General features: G+C 33.4%; 1 protein-coding gene across 1 annotated transcript; it reads right to left on the minus strand.

Moving 5' to 3' along the window:
* Positions 1–834: 834 nt before the first annotated feature.
* Positions 835–25,164, minus strand: Smp_141850 (hypothetical protein; the record flags this gene model as incomplete). Its single annotated transcript, XM_018788548.1, has 5 exons — positions 835–1,239; positions 2,658–3,083; positions 15,006–15,203; positions 17,566–18,173; positions 24,069–25,164. The coding sequence occupies 5 exons, from the start codon at positions 25,162–25,164 to the stop codon at positions 835–837; spliced, it is 2,733 nt and encodes a 910-aa protein (XP_018654080.1).
* Between the last annotated feature and the right edge of the window lie 2,076 nt (positions 25,165–27,240).

Raw genomic sequence — 27,240 nt, forward strand, 5'->3', positions numbered from 1 at the left:
AGTATAAGGGGAGTATACTAAGGTTTATTGAAGCCTTAGCCAAATGAAAATGCAAACCCCCTTTGTGTATTCAAAAACAGTTTATTCTCACCTTAAACCTACCCTGGTAATATTAGCTTACTATCCAGAGTGATGAGGTTTCAAATTATTTCCACATTATTTTCTTTATAAACCTTCTCTCCTCTTACCCTCCATTTCTAGCCTTGTTGACCTTTTTATTCCTATATATAAATGTTCTTAACAAGTATATATGTGGTCAGATTGTTCAAAATGTATCTCGCTAATATACCACTTAGCTCTGATAATCTTCGTCTTCCTATTACACTAGTAAAATTTTATTCGCTACTAAATAATCACCACGATAAGATAAATGGTTACATAACAGTCTCCATAAATAGGATTTTTAGTTCCGTTTGTGTTTAATAGTATCACCTGTAATTTCAGCCTGTTTGCAGTTGATGATAAACCTTGACACTGAGTAAATATATTTTGTCCTGCAAATCTTTTTTTTCTTCGTTTCAAATAATCTTTGTATTTACTTAAAATCAAGTTTACACGTGTGCAGGTGATACACCGCCTTACCAGCTTTATGTAAAATATCTATGAAATGTTTAAGATTTTTTCTATTTTATCCATTAGTGTAAACATTTCGATCTTATAGCCATAGTCTAAAAGACTGAATATCAACTGTTCTCACTGACGCTAATGGATATTTGCGTTCAAATCCCATTAAGAGAATCAATTCTCTCAATATCGTATGTGTGAATTGCTAGATCAGGGGCTTCCTGTCGTTACCCTTCAATCACATAGCATCAAGCGGAGTGTGAGGACTAGTTAATTAGCCCAGATACCGCAACGTGTTTGAACTGAAATTACTGAATCAGCATTAAAAATTGAAAGAATGAAATCTGCAATTGAATATAGCCATTTGTATGCATAGATTATATAATAAAATATCCAACCTGCAATAAATATATGTAATTCTGCATTTGGATGAGTTTCTAATGTCTGTACAGCTGAACAACATAATATTCGGGAAAACAGTTTAGGATAAACTGTTTGATTTGGTGTACGTCCGTGATGTATAATTTGACCATTGCTACAACCAATCAAGAAATTCCCAAGTTTCGTTATGGCTAAACATGTGGTTATAACTTTATTATTTAACCGATTTGATAGATTCCAATTATTCTCTTCTATTTGACATTTCAGACTATTTTCTCCTAATGAAGCTGGAATCTAACAAGGGAGAATTGAAATAAAAAGATTTTCCAAGTGTAATTTTAATGCATATCTACGACATTGTTGAATAGTTAATTATTCCGGACTGAACATTATGGAAATATTTAATATCTTTTGTTTTATTGAAGTTGAATACAATAGGGTGGTATAATTAGAAATAAAAAGCTAAAAAATAATTAGAAGTATATAAAACACAAATATGCATATATATTTATTGCTAATATATCAGAAGGTATGATATATTGGGAAAAAGAAAATTATCTCTGCCTAAAAGACTGTCAACAAAAGATTGGTTTTAAACAGGCTGATCATATTAATTAGTATGACTTTCATATAGTTGTTTTATCAAAGGAGTTTTTCGTATAAGATTGATTCAGATAAAAATGTTTGTGAACCTCCCTTTTTATTAATAAATTGTGCATTTACTCACACTTGATAATCTCCTAACATTTAATTTTATGTTATGCTTCAGATTATATAATCGAAAAAAGGATATAATGTCGTTTAACAAAGATTATATTTATATCATTCTCTAAAATGATTTTGCTTCTAATCTAGAAACCTGATAAGTGTAGTAGAAACTAGTGACTATATTTGCAATCGGTTTTAAGAAAGCACAAGTTTATACTTTTTACAATAATCTGATTCTGAACTAGACATTAGTTATCTGTCATTATTCTTCCTCAGTATCGTTATATAATGTAAGGTTATAGTTCTGAATACCAGGTTGATTATAAGTACTTCATTTAAATGGTATTTAATCAGAGTTTAATCTCCTAAATGTTTCATACAAAGTTCCTTAATTTTAATATATACACCAGACGTTTATTCTATCTGTTTAGTATATCCTCAAGTAGTAAATGAGTTACATGTTATTTCGATACAAAAATGCAAAATAGTTAACAATCATGCATTTAGAATATGTGAAATTTCCTGTGTGCCTTAATCACCACGAGATCTCAAGACTAAAGGGTCTTTTTCATGGATGATTTTAGGTGAACTCTTTTGAAGAGTCCCAAACCAGCTAACCGATACTTCTTGGTTTCTACAGTTGCGAAAAATCAAATTAGTTTATTTTTAAGCAGATCAAGCATATATTATTTAAATACAAAATGACAGACAGTTTGCAGAACGTCTGTCCTTAAAATGAATTATATTTTGCCCAACTAGCAATCTATATAATGTAATATGCAGCAGCTTTTTAAAGTAAGTTTAAATCATTTTTGAACGAAGTAGAATAATATTCATCCTATAAATAGCTTTAAATAATCTGAGTGTATTTAAAAATGAATGATCGTTGGGAAAGAATGATCATAAATTGCATGTGGGATATTCAGGCGTACGAGCTTGTCAGTATAACAAAACATGATTTTTGACAAGTAATCATTGCAGTTAAACAGAAATCTTTAACTTACATTTATCTGTGTTGATTTGTACTCGATAAACAGTAAGCGAATTATACGTAATCGACCGGTGCCAGGAGATAAACAGTAATCTATTTGTGAGCCAGCAAGGCTTTCTATAGAATTTTGTACTTCATACTTTTGATTCATCAATACTAGCCATAAACTAATGTTACCAATTTCGTCTAATGCAAGCAACTGAAATTTATCTGTATCTCTAGTTGACTCTTTTACTACCTCACGATACCGATGATGATCACCGTCTGCAATTTTAACAGATATAATCGGACTGAAGTGATTATGTTGTTGAGTCACACAGTTGTCCACCGACTGAAGCTTGCATGTATTTGTAGAATCTTTATATTCTACAAGTGATGTTTTATACGTTGGTAATAAAACAGGCAGGTTTAAAAATTCATTGAATCCGGTGGTAACTAACTGATGTTGAACGTCAGTGGAAATCGATAAATTTGTTGATTTTATGGGTATTTCATTGAAATAATTGTGTTGGTCCCATATAGACAGACCTCCGTCGTGTAGACCAGCAATTACCTCAACACAGAAATGATAAAATGAATACTCATTAATTATTAAGATATAATAGTTGTTAAATAAACAGTGAATACTGGGGTCATCGCATAGGTAAATAGCATAGAGAAAAATTAGATTGAAATACCAAAAAAAAAATCCATGAAAATCGCTAAATTCATCAGTAGTAGTCATAATCAACAGATTGACACAAACTTCGATCACATCAAGCTACCATAAGACGATAGAAGAAGGAGATGAAATTAACAGAACGAAAAGCAAATGATCTAGTAGCAGTGATAATGAGAAACACTTTACATTGAGAATATGGTATGAAAAGACAGAATGAAAATGTACGTATAAAGAAATACTGGAATTCAAGATAATGAGTGAATTCATTTACATCATTACGACCGGTACTCAACAACTTCATCCGAAATCTACAATCACTGATCACAGTCATCAAGCCGATCCAAAACATGTAGTCTGCATCCACCAGCGTGGCTCGAGCCAACCAACATTTAATGACTTCATGAACTGGTGACACATTTCGGTTTAACAACTCCTAGCTTCCCTCCAACACATCTCTACACCAGCAAACAGTGCACGTTCGGTTAGGTGGTTGTTAGGCAAACGTCACACCTGTGCCAACCACCTCAGTTAATCAAGGTCCATAACTTCATCAACTGACTGCCCACATTTACCAAGAACCCTACACCTAACCCAAACATGACGCACTCACGTGGTCAATTATTTCGAGACATCTGTGACTGGCAACACGCATTCTACACTTATTCTTCACTTTTGTAAACCGTGTTTCACAGCCATGTAATAATACATAGCGCGCTACTGGACACTAATCTAACCTATGGTGTTTGATTAGAAAGCCTTCACAAGGCTAGTGTACTTCTTTGATATTCCTTCCATTTGTCAACGTCGTACTTTGGCTTTTCATTCAACGGGACTGAATGTCGTTATTAGGTCAATATGTACTACTAGTGCTGAACCTAGATAGGCATCTGTTTGTTCGAAAATCTGGAAAAGGGTGAATATTAAAACCTAATCGATAACGAGATCTCGAGTGCTGTTGAGGGTATGAAACAGGTTGTCACTTTTATTTTCTAATACCATGGAAGAATAATTCTTCTCGGTGGACGTGTTAAGAAAACTGAGTTAGAAGTGGTCTTTTCGACTTGGGAGTATTTTTAGTGTCAAAGGGACGACAAATTGAGACACATGGTCTTTATTCAAATATTTTCAGGAGCGTTGGACCCTTACTTTTGAGTTCTCAGTGCAGACGACATATATCCGTTTTGTATAGTGAGGTGTGACATTTTCAAGTTTAGATTTTTCTAACCCCATCTTTCCTCTGTGGAATGCAGAAACTCTACAGATGCTAGTTGTATGACCGACCAAGTTTGCTACTGTGCTACCCAAGTGTAATGAGTAATATGACTTTGCTTTCTAACAATGGGTTTGCTGCTTATAACCTTGCGGCTCTCCAACTGACTTACTTGGCACAGCAGAATCTGAAGGAACAAGCGTTTCAGACAATAAATAGTGTGGCAATCAGTATTGTTAGTCACCTACGTGATTTATTTTAACCTTTGGACAGATAAATTAGTCTAACATTCCCAGTCATAATATAATTTACATGTGTGACTTAAGCTTGTATGTATCGTAGTATGCTTGTGTCCGTATGCTTGCTTGTCTCTTTCATGCTAGTAGATGTTGACTAACGTTTTGATTAAAGTAAGTAAATCTGTTTGCCATCTCCGATTTGCTACTCTTTTGTCTTCCTGCTCTCACAAACATCTGAAACATAAGTATCTAAAATTACTCTCGTGTATGACTTTTGATATACAGTTGTTCTAAACATGTTAAGTCCACAGAAAATACATGGAGACAAGTAGGATATTTATCTCACCAACTACATTAACTATTTGATGTTATAGGAGTCGGGAAATGGGCACAAAAAGCTCGATTAAAAAAAATCATTATATACAAACCCAACCACAGTAGTAGGATAGCAGTTACGCTTTGAATAATTAACTGATGAATTAGTTTACGTGTTTATTACTAAAACAGCTAGCTGCAAAATATTTCAAAAACTCAGTAAAAATCACCTGATTTTAACACGAAACTCCTTTGCATCAACCTCGAACATTCTTTGGACTACTCTATACCTACTCACAATAAATTATTGCAGTATCACTAATTCATTTCTTTAAACGGCTTGTAGATCACTGTGGGGATCTTTTATTGGAATCGCAGTCCAGGTTCAAACATAGATATAACCAAACAGTGTAATCTTCTTTATTTCAAATATGTGAAATCAGTCTAGCGATCAAAGATGACACGCTAAGGCCAATTGTGACTTTAAAGCATTGTAGGTTCATAACCAATTTTAAGATTTTAGATGAAAAAATTTCCCTAAAACTGATATTAAATTTTTCTGATGCGTATGTTGGATATAATCATCAACCATTTAAGTTGAAACACGATTCCAGTCAAAGTGACAGTAGAATAGACTCGTAAGAAAACTCACTAATCCCATCTATCGGTTTATCGAATATCTATTGGATCAATGTAGTATTGGTGTTACACAGTTACCTTGTGAACTAACATGAGATCAACATTTATATCATAAAAAAACAATGAATATTAAATAGCAACAATGTCTGTCAAAGAATTTATCATCAAAGTAAGAAAATGCTGATCAGTTTCTAATTGTTTACTCAACATAAATTATAAGAATAAACTATTCACTATTCAACAATATTAAGTAAACTTGATTGTAACACTTCAACTATTTAAAATTATCGGATGGATTATTTATTATAAAAACTTTGTAAGTAAACTTAAAAGTGAACACAAGAAATGGTAAACAGTAAAATGTAATTCATGAATAATAGACATTCTGTTTGTAAATTTTACATTATGAATCATCATCTCCTTGTTATTTCTTTTTCTAATTGACTAAACCTTATTTAGGTAAATTTTTATATCAATTGAAGAAAGTCTGTAATCTTTTTTTTCTGATAATTAAACAAAATACAACTAAATGGTTATTATTATTATGCTTTACTTGAATTAGTGTTTTTATATTATAAACATTTGGTTCATATATAGACAGACTGATAGATTGAATAAGGTCATTCTATAATTGAAAATGAAAACTAAACTTGCATTGTCTACATGATTAATGGATGTTGTGTTATTATTTTTTTCTTCTTTTTTACAAATTAATTTTCCTTTCTATATTCACAGAATTTTTTAAACAAAAAAGACCGTTGAGAAATATCAATGAGAGAGAAAAAAAATCACTTGGCAATACTGTGACTTCATTTAACATAAATGAATCATGAAAAGTTGTTCTCAATGGCTACATTTAAAATATAAGCTGTTTACATGAGTTCTTAAAGTTGACAGAAATGATAATTCTTCTAATTTCATATTTATACTATGTAAGAGAACTTTATTAATAAATAATAATTAGAGATACTAATGGGATAGTTTAAATTTGATTACAGTCACGAAATGAAAATGGCTGAAAAATCTTAAAGAATCACAGTATCTTTAAACTCTGCCTCCAAATACTCTAATACGGTCGAGGTCTGAGAAAGTTCATCCTTCGCTCAAAATGATCTCACACAGCCGTGGCTTTACATTCTTTACCAGAAAAGTTCTAACTACTACCTTTACAAGGCTTAAGTGTTATTTACGAAATCGGAAGGACTAAAAACGAACGCCTTCAGCTTAGGTAGATGGATACGTATGACGTATCGAGGGGAGTGGGAAAACTCTTATTCAAAACCACTGGTTTACAAAACCATCAGACTACTCAAGCAATGAATAGTGTGTGAATCTATTTTCAGTCATTGAATACTCATGGAACCTCATTTCTTTACGTTGCTCTACTGTCTTGTGGATTAGACCACTAGGTCAAAAAATAAGAGAGTGACTCCATGAGAAAACTACCTGCTTCGGTTTGACCATGCAGACAGCGTCCGAGCCACCACACGAGTTTTTGTGTGGGGCATACTATTCTCGTTGCCTAGGTGTACTCCATTTTCTCTAAAGTAAATATGAATTCGATTTGAGGGTTCTCAGAAGAGTGCAGTTGCAAACACAGGACCTCTACGTGTAATAAAAAGCATTATTCTCCTCATCTTTTTAACTTCAATTCATTGCTAATGTGGAGACTAGATATTAAATTACCTCTGTTTACTGACGTTCACTGTTAAGGTCTTTAACTAGGAAACACCAATTCTTCAGTGTTTCTTGGCTTGTAAATGTTTTGCATCTGCTATCTGTTTTTAAAGAAAACTAGTCTCAAATAAATCAATCCAAACAAATCTGTTTCAGGGATATTTCAGATAAAGTTACTAAGGTTAACGTTTTTCTAAGTATAATCTACCTAAAAAATAATCACGAAGTCTTGTAAGCTAGCTACTACTTTTTTTAGCTGATATCTGATTATAGTGTTCTTGATAACCAAACTTGGGAACATGAACTAATGTGTTTAGAGTGTTTTTTCTAACAAAAATAGTATGTCATCGTGAAATTGGCGGCACCTTTATATTTCAATTTACAATAAAACAGAGCAAATAATCATGACATATATCTATAATTAATATTATATCTCCAACAAAAAAGAACAATAAGCTTATCTGAGGAAATTTCTGCTAAACACTTCATACATCTAACGAGTTAATATTACTTTGAAAAACTATTATATAACTCAATTTTATCTTCATTTCTTAAGACAGGTGTTTTAGTATAACACTCGTTCACTTTTAAATTGGTGAAAATTTCAGCATCGACTCAAATAAGATAAATTAACGAATATTTAGAAACAAATATCACGCAGTGCCTTTTTTTATAGACTCTACCCCATTTAGTTCAAATAGAATAGTCAAATTCAGTTGTAGTTCACTATAGATTCCAAACAAAATTAAGATGGAATAATTTTTTATTTCTATCTCAAAAAGATTACACTAATAAACTAACATCGATGGAAAACTAAACAATCAATAAAGTAAAACGTAGCAGTAATTACAGCGACTTTCATATGCATAGATAATTGCATAAAGACAGCTGATAGAATTTTGCTTTTAACTTACACATAGGTAATTTCTTAAAAATGGGTTTTGTTCTCTATATGAACATACATTTGTATTTGGTCAAATGGATTGCTGATATGTAGATTTAGTAAGAAGGATTACAAATAAAAAGATGTTTATAAAACTCAAAATAAGTAACCAAAGAAGTTATAGATTGTCATAACTAATTTTTATTGTATCTATTTTCCCAAATATGGAACTATGTTATTGTTTATAAACATTTAATTATCACATTTAGCTAATCGTGTTATGTATACAAATACAAAACAATCTTTATATTGTAACTGCAAGTCTTGCTATGAAAAAATGTGTCTTTAATTTTCGTTTTACTTATATTTTCATCATCAGAACAGAAAATAGTATTATAAAGTTATCTATGAAACAATATAGAGAAATATTATGTTAGAATTTTTATTTAAATAAAGGAGATTAAATATCTTTTTGTAAGGTTATCCGTAATTACGTTCATTTTTCAAACGCCATAATGTTTATCTACAAAGTATTACGATTTACATTGGTGACTAACTTAGAAATAAACTCACAGCTGTTCTGTAGGATAACTGTCTTCTATGAAGTCAACGAAGTCATGAATCGGATCGTATCTCATCCATGACATTACATTAGGATAGCACTACTACAAATCGACAGAAGCTAAAAAATGTAGATAATTAGACTCCGTTGCAGCGGGTCGGAGGGACATAGCTCAAAGGCTTTTGTGTTTAATCGCGAATGAAATCGTTGATATGTGCCCCTGATGGGACTCATCATGAATTAAATTAGTAGTTCAGTTCTTAATGGTTCTTAATAGTTTACTTGATATTATAAGCTTTGGATTAAAATTATTGTCAAGATATAAATGAATCTTAATAAAAATGAGCGTCACATAATGACTTAAGAAATGTTACGTCTCTATAAAAGTGTTTATGAAAGTCTAATAAATAACTGAGTTGATATATGTTGTGTAGGTAACTGAAAAGCCGTTTGGTATGGTAGAAATCATACCATTGTACATATTCAATCATAACTTATTTCTATTTTCAAGATATTGTAAATAATGACGACCACAGGGTCGTTTAAATGCGAATATAATATATGTTGCTGGACAAACTATTAATGTGTAGTAAATTTGTAGACGATTTATTTACTTCTATAGTGGTATAATCTCAAATAATAACTTCATTTTGTAAAAATGTTTGAAGTTTCAATTATGAAAATATAGATAACATTCGAAATCGTTATTTTTCATCATTATGCTCTTAAAATGGATGCCACCTTGACAGAGAGGTTTAAGTTAGCACAATCAAGGGAAGAACATCATTATTATAAGAAAACTCTACAGTTCAAACTAAAAATGGACGGAAATAATTAGATAATAACCGTCTATTTTATCTGGAATTTATTATTAGCCAAAAATTCAAAAACAAACATTTTATAGTGAATGTGTGACCCGATTTACCCCAGTGCTATACTAGTAGACACCAGACAAGGACTTCTTTTAATAATAATGATATTCATAATAGCCTTACTCAATGCTGTAAATTATTGATGTAATATACAATCACAAAGATTACCATTTCGAAAATTAGGACAGGTATATAAGCGAACAATATTGTTTTCAATTAGATCGTCATCAGGCTTTACTCGAATATACATGAATATCTGAAAAATTCTTTAAACCTCTATTCTTTAAATTACAATTCAACGGGGATGTGACTATCGACATCCTATATCACAGATTAGCAAGAGCAGTTAATAGAACATTCTACACGTTGATATTTTCTAGTAGAGCATTGTTATCTACTCAAACAAACGATAATTTACCTGAGTTTGCCTCCTCAATGCACATCTACAACTTCAGCTGATCCTCTGGAGATAGCTATATTGGACGTACTATCAAGCAACTTAATTAACGAATGAGTGAACAGCTACAAACTTGGTTTGAAAAGGGCCAAACAAAGACAATACATAGGTCAGTCTTGGTACCCCTGGTTGGCAAGGGACACGGTAGATAAAACGGAATCATTCTGAGTGATCTATCGTAAACCTTCGTCATTTCCTAGTAGGATTCGATCCTGTATCGTACATATACCAGAAGCTATTAGGATCCGGATCTGTAACCTTAGTTTATAACTTGAAAAGAACTTAGTGACACTTTCATCCTTTCCTTGACCAGATATGACCTAATAAATGATCTTATTAATTTTTTTCATATCCCGTATTTGTTCGTCATACTTTGCCTCTTTCTGTTTGTATTCTTCAATATTTAATTATTTACACAATTCTTATTACGTGATCATAATAAGGTTTTATGATTATGATTATTACTTTAAAGTCAGTTTATCCAAATTTGACCTACTTCCTATGTTGAACTATTAACTAAAACTTTTATCTTATTATTCTTATCACTACTAGTACACCTGTCTTCTAACTATCAATTTGTACATTTTACCTACTATGTGTAATTATGCAATCTACGTCAATGTGATAATAAACTTATAAATTGCCTTGATTGGTTTAAAAAGATTTCATACAAATATTCATATATATTAGAGCAAGTCAGATGACGATCTAATTGAAAACAATGATATTCGCTTATACGTGTAGTATAAAATTTCCAGCACGAAACGTGCAATATTGTAACAATTATCTCTTTAACATACTTTCGAATCACAATCATTAAAAACATAGTCTTAAAAATGTTTCTAACAGTCAATATCTATCACTCATATTCAGTCATCAAAGTTTTCCACCAGTTCACCAGCTACAATCATCTTCCCATTCATCATATATTAGGTGCCTGGATTCCAGAATATTTGACTCCCATTTCATCAAATAATAGATCAAAAGAAAGATGTGGAGAGAATTCAGGTGTTTCTGTTCGACTTTTCCAGTACTTGGTATTTCAATAATATGTAACTGTTTTATAATAGTGCATGAATACAGTACAATTATCATTGCTAATTGTTCAGTTTAGGCAACTCCAAACCAGGTGGTTTAATTACAATATTTGATCGGTTAGAAAATAAGTGGCCTAGACGTTTGTACAGGTGCCCATGTATTTTCAACTTTACAAAACATTGTGTTTATTTAGAGGTTAAAATTCATTTCTGTCATCTCTGAAACGTAACATACTAAAAGTGAGGTATTTGTACTAAGACCAACATGATTCTGAAGCAGTTCACTTTTTTGACGAATACTTTGACCATTCCTATTTACAAACAACATATTATCTACATACCATTTATACATCTCCCAAGTCATATGAGAATAATTTAGAAAATGATACCTGAAAACAGTGAAAGTTGAAATATCTGTCTTTCGGCAATTCAGAACATTGAGAATAAAATAAATGGTTCTTATTTCAGGGCTTCTCACCAACTGCTAATTCTGAAGTTAAATGAGATGATAGTATTCGAAACGAACGATTGACAAACTTCATCTGTTAAAGTTGGGCATAATAGTCATTGAGGCATAGAATTAGTGGATGTACGAGATAGAAACACTGGAAAACAGTTACACATTTCGTTTAAAATAATTGGATATTTATCTAAAGAGAACTTAGCTCTGTACAATAACAAAATGTGAAGTTCAAAATAAAGATTAAGGAAAACGAGATTAGAATTCAGCTAAATTATCAGATTCAGGGTATTGGATTAATGAGGAACTGAGGTTATGTATTAGGTACAACACTCAAAACAGTCATATAGAAAACAGTACTAGGTAAGTTACGTAAAAAATAACCGACAGAAACAACATCTACAACGATGAACAACTATAACTTTTAATAATGTTGACTAAAGGTCCAGAGTTTAAGCATCACCCGGCTAACAAACGTATAAAGAATACACTGAAGCTTTTTGTTCACTTTGTATTTCCTAACTATACACAACGCCCCCCCCCAGCTTCAATTGATTGTGATACAAAAAAGGACACTGGTTTACTGTAATGAAACCGCTTTGACCATAGGAAAACTTCAATCTGAGTCCTACAGGAAGTTAGCCGCGGCCCAGATAGTTCAGTGGTAACGTCTCCGACTGTGAAGCTGGATGACACGAGACCAAATCGGTCAAGCAACATCAGTTCCTTCAAGTTTACAAGTACACTTTGCTGATGAGTGCCGAATAGCCTGAAACCTAGATCCAGGGTTTCCTGTTGACTATCTCTAGCCACCACCTTACATCTCCACATAGTGCACGCAATGTCGAGTCACCTAGACTAGTGACCACATTGCAACTTAGTCGATAGAATTCGACTTACACTAAGAAGGACCTGACACACATGACATTGGTCACTACCCATTGATCAGTCAATTATAAAAGACTGATTGATTATTTGAAAGTAAAATAAAGTCTATGACTGAAACAGTCGAAATCAACAAATAAACAAATGGTACATAGTAGACCTGTGAATGAATTTATAAATTATACCTAGTAGAATGTATGTCAATACATAGAACTCTATTATTGTTTATTGACAGAAAACACTTAAATCATTGAAACTTTGTTGTCTTGTTAAATTCCGAAAGTAACAACAACAAAAAATAATAGTAATTAGTTTACTTACTGTATGCAAAACAAAAGATCAATTTCACATCAAAATTAACTGTCTGGTCTTATGATTTTGTGTTTTTTTCTCATAAACTATGCCACTAAATTAACAGCAACACATACGAATTATAAATTTCTTGTTCTACTTACAAAAAAAGAAAAGAATGAGTATTGATTTCAATCTACCATTTTTAAACTAGTAATTCCAAGTAATACTATAAATAAAATAAATATAATGAAGAAATATTTCTTTATAACACAGAATGGTTAATAGTAACTGAATATATAGATGACCCGTAAAAAGTAATGGAAATTGTGTTGTAAATCTGTAACACATAAAGATGACTGATTACTTAACAGCTATAAAAACATTACTCAGTAGTTTCACCATACACATGGAATACATTAAAGAGATCTTTGGTCGATTACCAGTAAAATTCGAATTTTCCCTTTCTTCGAAGTTCAGAAAGTAATGGAGAGTGGATTGCTATGCACTGTAGTTATTCTTTGATGGCAAGATATATGTTGTAAGTTGTCAAAGAAGATGGATTTAACTCTCAAATAATGTTTTTTACGATTTTTTATGAAGGATCATTTCTTCTAGTTATTGATCCTTTAAGCTACCCTGGTTGAGTAGTGCTATCAATCTGAAGCGATCATCCGATCACCTAATATCACTGCAAATAGTTTACAAGTTTAATGGTGACTGATAGCGAGAATCTGTACTTCAGAACACTTACATTGAGTATGAATTTGTCGCATCCGATTGATAAATCATAGGAATGATAAAAAGCACACACTAAGCAACTTGTTGTCCATAAGTATCAATACTCAATGTTCCGCTGCTTGATAAACAGTTGTATACTTTTGAATAAGGTTGTAGGCTTCAAACTGCAAGGTTGTTTTTATTAACAAATGTGTAAATCTAATCAGTTATACCACTATTATGCTTAGTAAATAAGAACTTAATGCATTATCAAATAGATTTTCTTAATAATTTCTGTTAAAAATGAAAGAAAAGTCAATGAGATACTCTATATCTGAATTGTTTTACTTGAGTTGGTTTTCAGTTATTTCAGGTTATTCAATTATTTACCAAATATGTATGAAATAAATACTGGATTACATTGTAATGAAATGTAACATGAAACTAAATTATTATTTATGAAACGATAAACAACAATTGCATTATTCACCTCATTGAAAATAATCTAATGATGTACAGTTAACTATTTGTATTTAATGTTTTGCCATTTATGATACTGTTTGCTTTTGTAATATTTTAATTATGAGACAAGAATATCACAAATAAGTGTGATCTTGATCATGGGAAAAATATAAACAGATTACAACTTGTGATTTGTTTGATAATTTATAATACCTCAACAGACTATTAAAAAAATTATATATATTTACTAGGAGCGATCAAACAAGAATAGTGAATACACACAAAGTATACAAAGAGATTCATGATTTCTAATAAAATAAACAGTGAATGTCTCTTGTACTCCAACCAATTTATTCCATGGATCATCGTTTATCTGGTTCTGTAGTTACAGTTACTTTAAAACAGCAACTTATATCTCAATTTCATACATAATATACCCGGTACTTATTTCAGTTTAAAAATGTTGACATCATCCCTAAGTGATTTACATTAATTATACCGACTTGGATGTAAAGTCTTAAATTTCAAGCTATTTCAATTTCATCCATGTGAATCCAGAGAGCAATTGAAACTATGGGAATAGATTTGTTTGATATAAAGTCACAGTGATGAAAACTGAAATCCTTATTTCAAATGCAGATTCTGCATTGTTTCCTTTGTACTATTTAAACTTGCGTTAATTTAATTTCGGTTACTTATTTACTCTGAAGAAGTGGCTTACATTAAATAACAAAACGTCAGAAATAAAATTTTCCTGCTCATTAGGATATAACAAAAATATATTTATTATTAACTTTCTACACAATGCTCAATTTATTTGAAACTACCAAGTTAAACCTTGGCATTGATACCCATAATCCTATGCTGTTATCTTAAGTAATAAATCAAGAATTATTTCAGAATTTCTACAAAATTACACACATTTTTGTTTAAGAACCAAGCAACCAAAAAAAACTTGATTGCTTCTTCTTTCACGAATTGATTCACTTACCAAATTTGCATCATTATCTGGACTAAATATTGCACAATTTAAATTGGCGCCTTTTAGACCAGTTTCTGATAAGCCTGGACAATAAAGTAGACGGTCAGGCAATGGTTTCACACCAATTTCTGTCCATATACATATAAATTCACCAGCACTTCTGCTATAATTAAAAAGACTCTTTATTTCTTCTTGTTCTTGATTAAGCTAATTACAAGCAGAAAAAGTAAATATAAAAGCATTTTAAGTCAATGCGATACTTTTGACCTATGAGCCAAATTTGAAATAACTCAGCTTATTTAAACGTGTTACAATAATCTATTTTCTTCATGCTAAATTAAAAGATAAATACGGAAAATCCACCGGGATTAAAATTGGTTTTAATTAATATGTATAAATCGATAGTGTGATTTACAGACTTATTTCGGTGTCCAAAGGTGTATTATCTACAGTTATGTCTTAGCAATCTTTCTCGACTTTCACCAATTCCATCATAATACCTAGGTTTTAAAAACTTATCAATCTGTACACGCCTGTCATTGTTACTCGTATAACTAGCAAACGATCCAATATATGTTCTTCCTATTATAGAGAATAAACAATGGACTTGTTTGTCGTATGATATGTGATAAATAAGTGAATTATCACTACTTTCAAAGGAGCAAGTAACATTACATAGAAAAAGCAGTTCACAACTGGTTTTTCTGCTAAAAAAGCACTAACTTATATTCAAAACTAATCACCGGAAATTCATGCTAAGGTGAAATGTTTAATGCACATTAGATGATTTACCGGCAATTTGCTTTTATCTATAAATATAAGCCTTGATTTTTTGGTAAGTGTATTGAATTTGGTAGTTACTATAGTACTTTTTCAAAGGTATCTAGCTAGTTTCCCACTATTCATTTATGATTATTACAGACAATTTTAATATCCGAGAAAAAAGCGATAGTGATCACTCACTATATTCAGACATTGTTATAGCATATACTTATCAATTTCATAACCTGATCATGTTAAGAACAAATCGAACATTACTTTCAAGTCCCAACTTTCCGTTTTACTTCTCTTATGATTCAGTAAATGCTGCCTTTACTAAGAAATAGGCTAAAAGTTCGGAAAACGAGTATTCCATAATGCGGACGTTAAACTCCTAAATCAAACCCTGGGATGACAAAAAGACTCCGATTAACACCTAGTTTTCTGAAAAATAAATTGTTGAACTTTTTACGACTTCATGAGTTGACGATTTGATAGTTATCAGCTAACAATTCATTCTGATATCATTTGAATAACTAGTCAAATAACGCAAACCTTTGCATGTGAAATGTGCTTTTGTCTACTTAAAACTAGTTTCAGTAGTTAAAGAAGTCATCAAAATATTTACGGGAAGTTAGGTAATTTCTACAAATTCTTGTCAAACAAACAGAATTCAAACAAAATCTTTTGAAGTCTTACTTTTTTATGCCATCATTAAGCAGATTACATAGAGTTACAATTATTTTCTTATCTATAATCCCTTTTCGTTCACCCACATGTTATTTTGAGAGCCTTTTATTGTCTTGTTTTTTGTATTTTCTGAACTGTGGAAGTTAAGATATTTCGAAAATACAATTGTTCTTAGAATAAAGGGTGGTTATCGTAACTCCACAGCTTGACCGGTGATATTCTGGTGTTTCAAACGATGGCTAATCTGTTCTGTTGTCGAAGGGGATAGAGCCATTTACAGTGATATGCACCTTCATATCACGAATTTCAAAGATGATAGAACAAACATCCTGCATTTCATGGATAGCCAACAGCAAAATGCAGTCAGATGCCTTTATGTGTACATTTTGTACAGAGTTATACATACAGCCAAAACTGATCCGTTTTCCTGTTTGTTCAACACTTCAACTGAACTTAATGCTTACAAAATGTTGTGCTATATTATAAAATGTACTGAAACTTCCAAAAACGTCGACAATCCGGGAGAATTTAACTATCTATGTAAGACGAAATTAAAGATTTTGAAGTAAAATTGTGACTGGACAAAAAGGTACTAGATTGGTTTGGACAATTTAAAATAATCATAAATAGCTATGTCCTAAAACTTTTCTTGAAACTAAAATTTTTGTGGGAGGTAAATATTAAGGCAGTTTGTAATACAAGCTCTAAGAACCAGGTAGCACTGGACAAATAATTCTTTCTTACTTAAGAACCTTCAACAATTTTCACCCTACCAGGGATGGCTACAAAATTCAAAACTTTGGAAACAGTTCCTGGAGTTCCAATGATAATCCCCTAGCAGTATGGCACTTACAGTGAAATGACGAGTTCCATAATTCTTAAGCCAATATATATTTTATTCATTGAATGATAAGATGTTTATTTACAATAATAAAATAGTGTATTTGTTATATCTCAATGAGTAGAAAACTGAAACTCTGATGTCTTGTGATACTATGTACTTCTGTTCTTTAGAGAATAAATAAGTTACCGAAATAAATTTACACAAATTTAAATAGTACGGAAGAACAAGGCAGAACCGGGGGCTTTGATACATAAATAACATCAGAAAAATACTCACCCTAACTGGTCGATGAATGGTTAAAATTAAAGTTTGATTTTGTGGTGCACAATCACACGCGACACATTCATAATTTTCCCAAAGGTAGGAGAAGCTTTGAAGTTTACCTATTTCATTTTCATTAACTGAGGTAACGTTATTTTTAGCTGATGTATTTTGCAACTCCTTATTTTGAATGCCATTATAATCACGGTCAAATTTAGATTCTACTGAAAAACAGTCATCTTTCAGCTGAAAAAAAATCTCTACAAAATCATCTTCTTTCGATTGGAAATCATTTCGATCTGTAATACTCTCCTTGGATAAATACGATAGATTTACCAAATTTTCTTCATTGATCAAATTCAACATTATTTGAAGATTTTCTAATACATTATCAGGTAATCGATTATTGGGATTCATCATGGAGGTGGAATTTTCAGGTCTATTGAATTCGTTTATTGGGAAAGTATCAGTAACATCCTCTGTTTTATCATTTACAGTAGTATTATAAGTGTTAACTCCCAGGCAAAATTCTTTAGCTAATTCACGTAGAATTATCTTGGACGAAACATGATTGAAATCATTAGAATAAGATAAATTATAGGAATCATTTATAAGAGAATTATCTAAATAAGTATTTTTGGAATAAAACAAAAAAGTATTTCAATAAGTTTTGTATAATTCAGTGATAGTTTAATTGCATATTAACAGTAAGTAGATTAAAGATATTGATGAGACTCAATATCTGAATAGTAGATCCAGGTACCGACCTTTATTTTACAAATATTGTAAAGGCTAAGGATATTAAGAAGCAATTCTAATACAGGCAAGTCAAACAGTATCATAACATGTGGCACCCTAGCTGTACAATTAAAAGGTTGTATGGTTAAAGTGTTTAGTAAATGACACATTATCTCAGTCTACATTGCTCATGAAACATTCGTTAAACTAAAAAAAATTATAATTTTTGTTTTCGACTCATTTACAGATGTAAGTTCATGATAATATTTGCACCATAAAACTAAATTACTTCGGAATAATAAAATGAGATATTGCCGTCATAACTAAACTGTGATAACAGTAACAAATACAAAAATAATTTGACAAGCAACACCGATTTTTGGGTAACGTTTTAATCTGACCTTACCAAACAGTCTTAGTACACCAAAAGACCGACCTCATAGAAATAAGTTAAATGGTATTCGAATAAGTGTTATAGTTGAGTTAATTGACCACTCCTTGAAATAACTGAATTATAGTATCAATATAACCCGCTTTAACAATAACGATGCTTGACTTATATAGAGTAATAATAATCCTCGATTTGTGATCAAATAACTCGTTAATATATTGTTTCCACTCAGGAAAGCTGTTGTTTGAAAACGTTATTTTGAACAACTCTATAAGGTACTAAGATATTGGGATTATTGATTTTGAAAACTGTGACCATAAGAACATTTAATTTAACCAACTTTAATGCCTTTAGGACTCAATTGATGCAGAGTTTACATTCTAAAACGGCATTATATAAAGGTCTACCGAAAACTGAAGTAATGTTTAATTTTGAAAGCCATAACCAGGACTTACTTTCGAATATACCCGACCACCGCTGATACCTTGATGTGGTGGTCGGGCTTGCCTATCGTAATGAACCACTCGAGCTATACTGGCTGGAAAAATCGTTCTTCAAGGTCCTACCATGCCAGACAGGTCAGTTGAAGAGCGGTAAGACTAAAAGCAGCAAATCCAAGGTCCTAAGCTGAAGTCGTACTGCTGACTATACAGAGGTGTGACGACAGTTTGGTGTTTCTGTCAGACAACCAGCATAACAGCGATGCTGCCTTCCTACAAGGAAGGATGGGGTTAAAAAAGGTCTACCTTAAAAATGCACACCTCGCCTTATACCACAGATTCCCGTCTCCGGCAATAAGGTGCCAACAAGCACGGAACTAACATGAAAATCCCCCACAAAAAGATCGTGTGTGACCGGCCTCAAACAGTTGTCCCTTGGGCACAGCAGTCACGCTCTCAGGCCACTATGACCACCTCTAACCCAACTTCCTTTCCGGGTGCCTCTAAAAGAACCCTTCCACGGTGTGGGAGACCGGTAAATGATAAACGCCCTCACACCTCTAATAGCACTCAGGATCACTATATTCATAATCAATCTCCTTCTTCAATTTCTATTATTCCTACCTCGACTTTCAACACTAAACTTCCTGTTTCGGCTTCCTCCTCAAGTGTCACCATAGCCAACGATTCTAGTGCACAAAACACTGTCCCAGGTCTACTGAAACTTCGCTCCAAACTACACATTGGAGCCTTCAATGTACGCACCCTATGTCAAATCGGCCAGTAGGCCTCCTTGGCAAAGACCACAGAACCTCGTACCATTGATGTATGCTGTGTCTTCGAAACAGGCATACAGGATCCTAGTGTGGTTACTCACTTGATCTCACCTTGCCAAAACGGGTCTGGCGACTCGATAGTTAGTTCTCGTGCACTTGCAGGTGTAGGCATAGCACTTAGTACGATAAAAGAACAAGTCTTATTCGAGTAGGTCTCCGTTAACAGTCGCCTATGTGCTGTTTGGCTAAACGGCTCTGTAGGAACTCGGAAGGATAGAGACATATGTCTTTGCCTTTACGTCATTTCTGCCTACGCTCCTACTGCAGCCAGGATGAAGTGAAAGATGACTTTTACAGAAAGCTCTCTGAACTTCTTCAAAAAGCTAAACGCTCAGACATAGTACTCGTAGTAGGTGAATTTCACGCCCAGGTAGGTAGCTTAAACCAAACAGAAAGACATTTAGGTGGGTATTTTAGTATTCCGGCTTAGCGAACAGATAATGGTGATCGTCTGCCGTAACTGCGCCTAGAAAATCGTTTATTTTTAGCAAACACTAATTTTAAGCATAAGGAGAAGCATCGTCCAACATAGCGACCACCTGCACCAAACCAACGATGGACTCAAATAGACCACATTGCCATCAGTCATCCTTGGAGAGGCCCGACTGAAGGCTGACGATCGTTCTGGAATACATGTTTAGACTCTGATCATGCTCTAATGCGAGCACGTATTTGCTTGCGCCTCACTAGACGCAGAAAAGATACACTAAGAAGACCCATTAGAATTGATCTGAGGGACAAGAAAGCCGAAAGTAAGTTCCAGGAACAACTGATTTCACATCTAGGCAGTTCTGTAAACGAGGCTGACTCAGATGTTGCTTGGAAAGATATAAGAACATCTGTGGAAACAGCAGTAACATCTATTAGTAATTTAAATCAAAGGGTTCTAAAATAGCAATGGATTTCCTCTAAGTCTATTACACTGATAGATTCTCGTAAACTCCTTCCATCAGGCTCCAAACATGATGAGGAGAGAAGACAAATCAGATCTAGGTTAACCCAAAGTTTGCGGAACGACCGTGAGCAGTGGTGGGCAACAAAGCGAAATAGATGGAAAAGGCAGCGGCTGTAGGTAGCACCACACAGCTTTTCAGATTAATAAAAGAGACTAGAATTAAGAAGTCAAGTGTTAGACAATTTCGGAAAAAGACGACACTCTTATCTGCTCTCAGTATAGACGTTTTGAATGATGGGCAGAACACTTTTAGGGGCAGTTCAATTGTCCTCCAGCTATCCATCATTTCCAAACAGTCTAATTAGAACATTGAAGTAGGCTCCAGACTCTAATTGTAGTTCAAAAAGCTAAAGCTAATCTGAAACAAGGGAGGGTAGCTAGTCCAGATGGATTGACTTCAGAGGTCTTGAAGTATGGTGGTTCAATTTTAGCGATTAGATTGACTAAAATGTTAGGCTGACTTCAGACCTGGTCGTGGCTGTATCGACCACATATTTATCATTCTTCGGGTTTTAGAACACAAGCATGCTTATCGGTGCCTGACGATGGTGGTCTTTCTTGACTTTAAAGCAGTATTTGACTCTGTAGACTGGGAGATTCTGTGGCAGTGTCTGTCAATGAAAAGTGTACCTCATAAGTATATAAACCTTGTGAAATCTCTTTACTCGAACACTACCAGTTGAGTGAGAGCTTATGGCGAACTGTTATATGATTTTACAACCTCAAGTGGTGTCCGACAAGGTTGTCCACTATCCCCATTTTTGTTTAACTTCATTATAGACCTATTGCCGGAAATAACACTCTCGTCGACTGAATTTTCAGGAATCGATCTCCTACCAGGGGGTCCACTAATCGACTTAGAATACGCAGATGACATAGTCCTGTTTGGTGAAGACGGTGACAAAATACAGAGTCTCCTGTTAGAACTGAGTAATAATGCCGGAATGTTTGGGATGCGTTTCTCCCCATCTAAATGTAAATTGTTACTCCAGGACTGGCCTGCGTCAACACCTGAACTAAGGATAGGGAGCGAAGTAGTCGAACGCGTCGACAACTTCACTTATCTCGGAAGTGTGATCAGCCTTAATGGGTTGGTGTCTGACGAAATCTCAGCACGGATTCAAAAAGCTCGTTTGGCTTTTGCCAACTTACTTCACCTATGGCGAAGACGAGATATCCGTCTATCAATTAAGGGACGAGTATACTGTGCAGCAGTTCGCTCTATTCTACTTTATGGCTGTGAAACATGGCAATTAAGAGTAGAAGATACTCGTAAGTTACTAGTATTTAACCACAGATGCCTTAGAAATATTGCTCGCATCTGCTGGGATCACCGGGTAAGTAATAGTGAGTTTAGATGCAGAGAATGCTGGTAAATCAGTTGATGAGGGTGTAAATCTTCATCGACTGAGATGGTTGGGCCACGTGTTACGTATGCCTGAACACTGATTACCACGACTAGTTTTGAAGACGGTTGGAAGTTAGGGGAGACCAAACCAAAACGTGGCATCAGTGCTTGAAGTCACTAACTTCTAGTCTCAGCTATATTGGTAGATGCAGACTACTTGGTTGGTATCCGCGTGACTATCGTAACCAATGGTTGGAGACTATGTGTGACATGGATGAGAATCGATCACAATGGCGTAGGTGTATACACTTTTTGTCTTCCCTTAAACTGTGAGATTAAAAGAGCTTCATACCTTTATGTCTACGAACTAATTCTTTCTTCCCGTATCCTTATACACAATCTTATATATACATATATATATATATATTAAAGTAACTACTTCTATAAATTTGTTGTTCATCTTGTTGTGTTAATTTGGTTTGGGAACTTGTATCGACGCATATATGTACCTGGTTCTAAACTGTAGCTGACTGACTTACTTTCAAATATAGAACATTTAAATGTTTATTTTAGACATTGTCTTATTCCCTAACTAAACCCATGCCGTTCTTTGGTGGTGTTTTATCAATTAAAACTCAAGTAAGGTACGAATAATAATGGTGATTTTTCAAAAAGCTTCACTTGCCAAAAACCAAGATGAAATACTCAACAGGTTTTAGCACAAAAACATACCTATTATCACTGAGAGCTAGCTATGTCAAGATAAAAAAGGCAGAAGAAAAGCTATGGAAAGGTCAAGTATTAAACTATTTAGAAAGTTAGATTCCACAAAAACGGAAAGTTACAGAGAGTGGTTAAAAAAACCTAAGAATATTTTCACAGTCGTAACTGGGTACATTAATGAAATATAAATTTCACTACGTCAATTATAAGCACATAGATGCTGACCTCATGTTATCTTTTATATGAACTACAAGTAAAATAAATTCCTCCAATAAGTTCTTATCTAATACCCTGCAATCCATCAGTATGTTTCATGGTTTATTCTTTGGTATGTGTAACAACTTAACTCACACTCATTCATAATTTATAGTTACTGAATTTTAACTCATCTCCTAAAGTACGCGCATGTGCAGTGAACGAGAACACAAGTAGGGACAAGTGAATGCATTTTAATGCAAATTTGCAAAACGTCTTGGTAAAATCTGAGAACCATACAGTAAACACTTCATTTGCAAAATGTCAATCAATTATATCAAACTTCATGGTTCCTTCGTTTCCACACCAATCACTCTCTGTTCTCCTTCTTTGTTCTACCTTCTTAACCTTCTGCTGCCAGATATTTCACTTTCGACTGATGATACATACCACTTATGTCTGTCAACATTAGTAGCACACACCATACATGCACTTTCATTGAATCACTGGAATAACCTATGCAATTTTAGTCTAAGTTTGGGACTTTCAGATTTTGAAATAAAATGCTAAAAGTTTTTATCTAAACTACATTCTTTCCTCCCTCTTTAATGTAATACGTCTTTAAACTTGTGAAAAATATCATTCATGTAATATCAGTGAGCTAAAACCCAGAATTTTAAGGGTTTGTTACCAAATCTGATTAGACTAGTGGGGGGTTGGCTGGCATCAATTAAAAGTAGACGTCCAAAACTAATAGATAACTAGATTTAACTAATATCGCAATAAATATAACAATCAATTGTTTAATTTCTTTAAGCTAGTTTATACATTGTTCGACTAAACTAGAATATAAATCCAAACGTTGATAAGTAAAGAAGATTTCAAGACTTACTGTTGCTACCAACTCTTCTACAAAATTCGCCATTCTCATCAGATGTTGTTTGAGTCCATACATCATAGGAGATATCAATTGGTTCAGTCTGTACCTCTCTATGAAATGCATCATCATTTGTTTGAACATGACAATGATTTCGATCTTTACATTTATTTGAATGAAGCGTATAAAATCCATACTCATCGATTGGTTTCAACTCGAATACACTGGTAAACTCATTTAAAGATAGGCCAACCAATTTTAATAAGTCATTTGCCCTACACTTTACATTTGAGGAAACATGATGACTCAATAGTCTGTTTGGCTGTTCGAAGTCTAGAACATTCATGTTCTCCCCATCGTTAAAGTTATCAGTTACCTTAAATGACATAGTGAAACCAGAAGATCGGGTGGTCGAAATTGACTCACACGTTTTAGTCGTTTCTTCATCATTGTTTGTTCTGTCTTTAGAAAGTAGTTTTTGAGTCTTGGACGGTGAGATAGATGAAAGTGAAGAAGATTCGTCACTAAAATCACTAGAATAATAATTGTCTGATTCCTCAATAGGGCAGATTTCTGTAGTAAATGATTGATCTAACTGAACACCACCACCTTCCTTTAACTTATAATTTTGGTCATCAACAGAGAGTTTTTCTACATCCAACTTGCTTTCAGCAAATGAAAGCACATTATTTTTCATGTGATTGGATTGAAGACCGTTTTTTCCCGAATGGTTTACTTTAACTTCATTAAAGGATCTATTATATGTATAGTGAATATTCTGGCTAGACTGAGAGTTAAATGATACAGAACTCCCTGAATATGACACATCAGCAACTGAGAAACTTTTATTTGCGAAAGTCTTCGACATTTTAATATCTTTACCCTGATTTTCTCCAGATTTTTGTACTGGATCAATACTTCCTGTAAGTTGATTTCCATTGTTGTGTTTTTCAATTTCGTTGATTGTCTGTTCTTTCAACTGAGCCTTTCCAAGAAGTTTGTTAACAATGCTCTTTTTGTGATGAGTTTTCTGATAAGTTCTCTTTGGCTTTAAGTCGAAACTATTCCCAACTTGACTTTTACTTTTATAGTATCCACTTTGTTGAGACATTTGTACTTCGTTCTAGGATATAAAGATAGACAGAAACTTCTGTTTGATCACACTAAAATCGATCATACAGTTTGTAGTCAATAAGTTGTACAAAAATTATTGTATGACTAACGAGTTAGGCATTGCATTAGTTCACTGCACTACATAAAATGTTTCGCTTGACGCCCATACAAAGCTAGAATCTGTTGAAGCGTCTCTTAGTAGACCTCAGAAAGGACTGTCAGGAGAAAAAATTGTCGTATTTTTGTGCCAAATTCGTATTATCCTTGGTTGAGTTGCTTGAATAAACTGGTCCATTTTACTGTGGTTTTAGGTTATGAGTAAACGCTAGTTAGGTTATAGTCCCACCATAGTCTAGCGACAGAGCCATTTAAACAAACAACTCTTAGTTGATAAGTGTGATTTTTTAATGAAGAACTATCACATTTTTTTAAAAAATATTCAAGTAAAAAGTAACAACACTACTCATTGTAATAAATAAATAATATGTGTCAGTTATTTTCGTATATAAAATTTACGTGGATTACCTAAAATAAATATTACTACTCAAAGTAATTATTCACGTTAGTACAACAACACATTAAACTGAAATCCTCTCGATTCAAATGATCGCTGTTAACTATGACAACATAAAGTAAGTAGCGCATTAAAACAACTTGTACATTCCGACAACCATATGTCCAATGTGTTTGTCATGAGTCCGTTAAACCAACTGATTACTTTGCTATTTTGATTTGGTTACAAGCATTCGGTCGTGTTCAACGGACGATAGTCTAGCCACTCGATTGTATTAACTCTAGTCACTGTGGTAGTTGTTTGCGGATTCGTATGTTATGCACTTGAGTGCGTTTGTCTCAGAGAAGTAGAGATTCTGGATGCCAAGAGCTATCACATTACCATGTGGGAGATTTATTGGTTGCAATATGAAAACCATCAAGTGATACCTCGGGTGAAAAGTGATTATTGTTTCAGGAACAAATAAATGATTTTCTTAATTAGTAATGTGTAAGAAGAAAAAATCGGAAGAATGAGAGGAAAACCGTGATGATTATAAGAGAGATAGGAAGTAGTAGCAGTAGCATTAGTGATAACCATGGTAATCTACGAGACATGCATCAGACACATCTGGTTCAAGAAGGGGATTGTAATCCACATTGTTCTAAAACACAGATTTCTGTTCATTGATAATGATGCTCAATATCATTAGAAGAGCTAGTCAAATCTGATCGAATTACTTGCGCTACTTTCTTGATGTTAGATTGAGGTTCCAAACAATTAGATCGCATCCAGACACTCAGCTTCAGTGATCCTATCGATAGGTTGTTTAATCTTGAAGATACCACCAGTATTATAGTTTGACAACTATTAACCAGTAACGCTTTCTATAATCGAATCATGCCCAACCAGTTAAAATCAGTAGTCAGAAGCGAAGGGGTTGGAAGATATATTTGATGCTTTATCAATATATCGAGAAGTGATTGTTCTAATCTGGCTAACGATCGTAGATGTTTCCCACGCTGTGTTGTAACGTGATCTGGTGCGGATGCAGACCAAACGCCTCCAGTTAAACAAGTTCACTAAAACTAATGTGGTCAGCATCCAATATCGGACACCTAAAAAGCTATTGATTTTGGGGAATTATTTACAGCTACAATCTTCTGGATTTTTGTCTACGTTTTTTAATTTATTCATCAATCTCTTCTTGTTCCTCAGTTATTTTAATAGTTGCTGGAGATAGTAGTTATTGCTTAGTGAGGTAGTAATTTATTTGGTTGTGTAAGTCATGGTGATATAGTATGAAGCCATGACGGGTAAACATACGTTAAATAATGAAACGAAATGAAATAATAGGAGGGTTAAAAGATAATGAGAAAAAAATCAATGGTAAAAAGAGGAGATACAAGCATACAGCATCAGTAAAGTTGGTTGTAATAAAACTCATCCAGTTCTAAGCTAGCAAACAACGTTCGATCTGGCCAAACTTAGTCATCTAGCATTCATCTGGAACGGCAAACCATAGAGACTGTAGTTGAAGTATCTAGAAGACCTTTTTATAACCAACATATATGTGGTGTG

Source organism: Schistosoma mansoni, chromosome W (genome assembly GCF_000237925.1).
Source record: "Schistosoma mansoni strain Puerto Rico chromosome W, complete genome".
Taxonomy (NCBI): domain Eukaryota; kingdom Metazoa; phylum Platyhelminthes; class Trematoda; order Strigeidida; family Schistosomatidae; genus Schistosoma; species Schistosoma mansoni.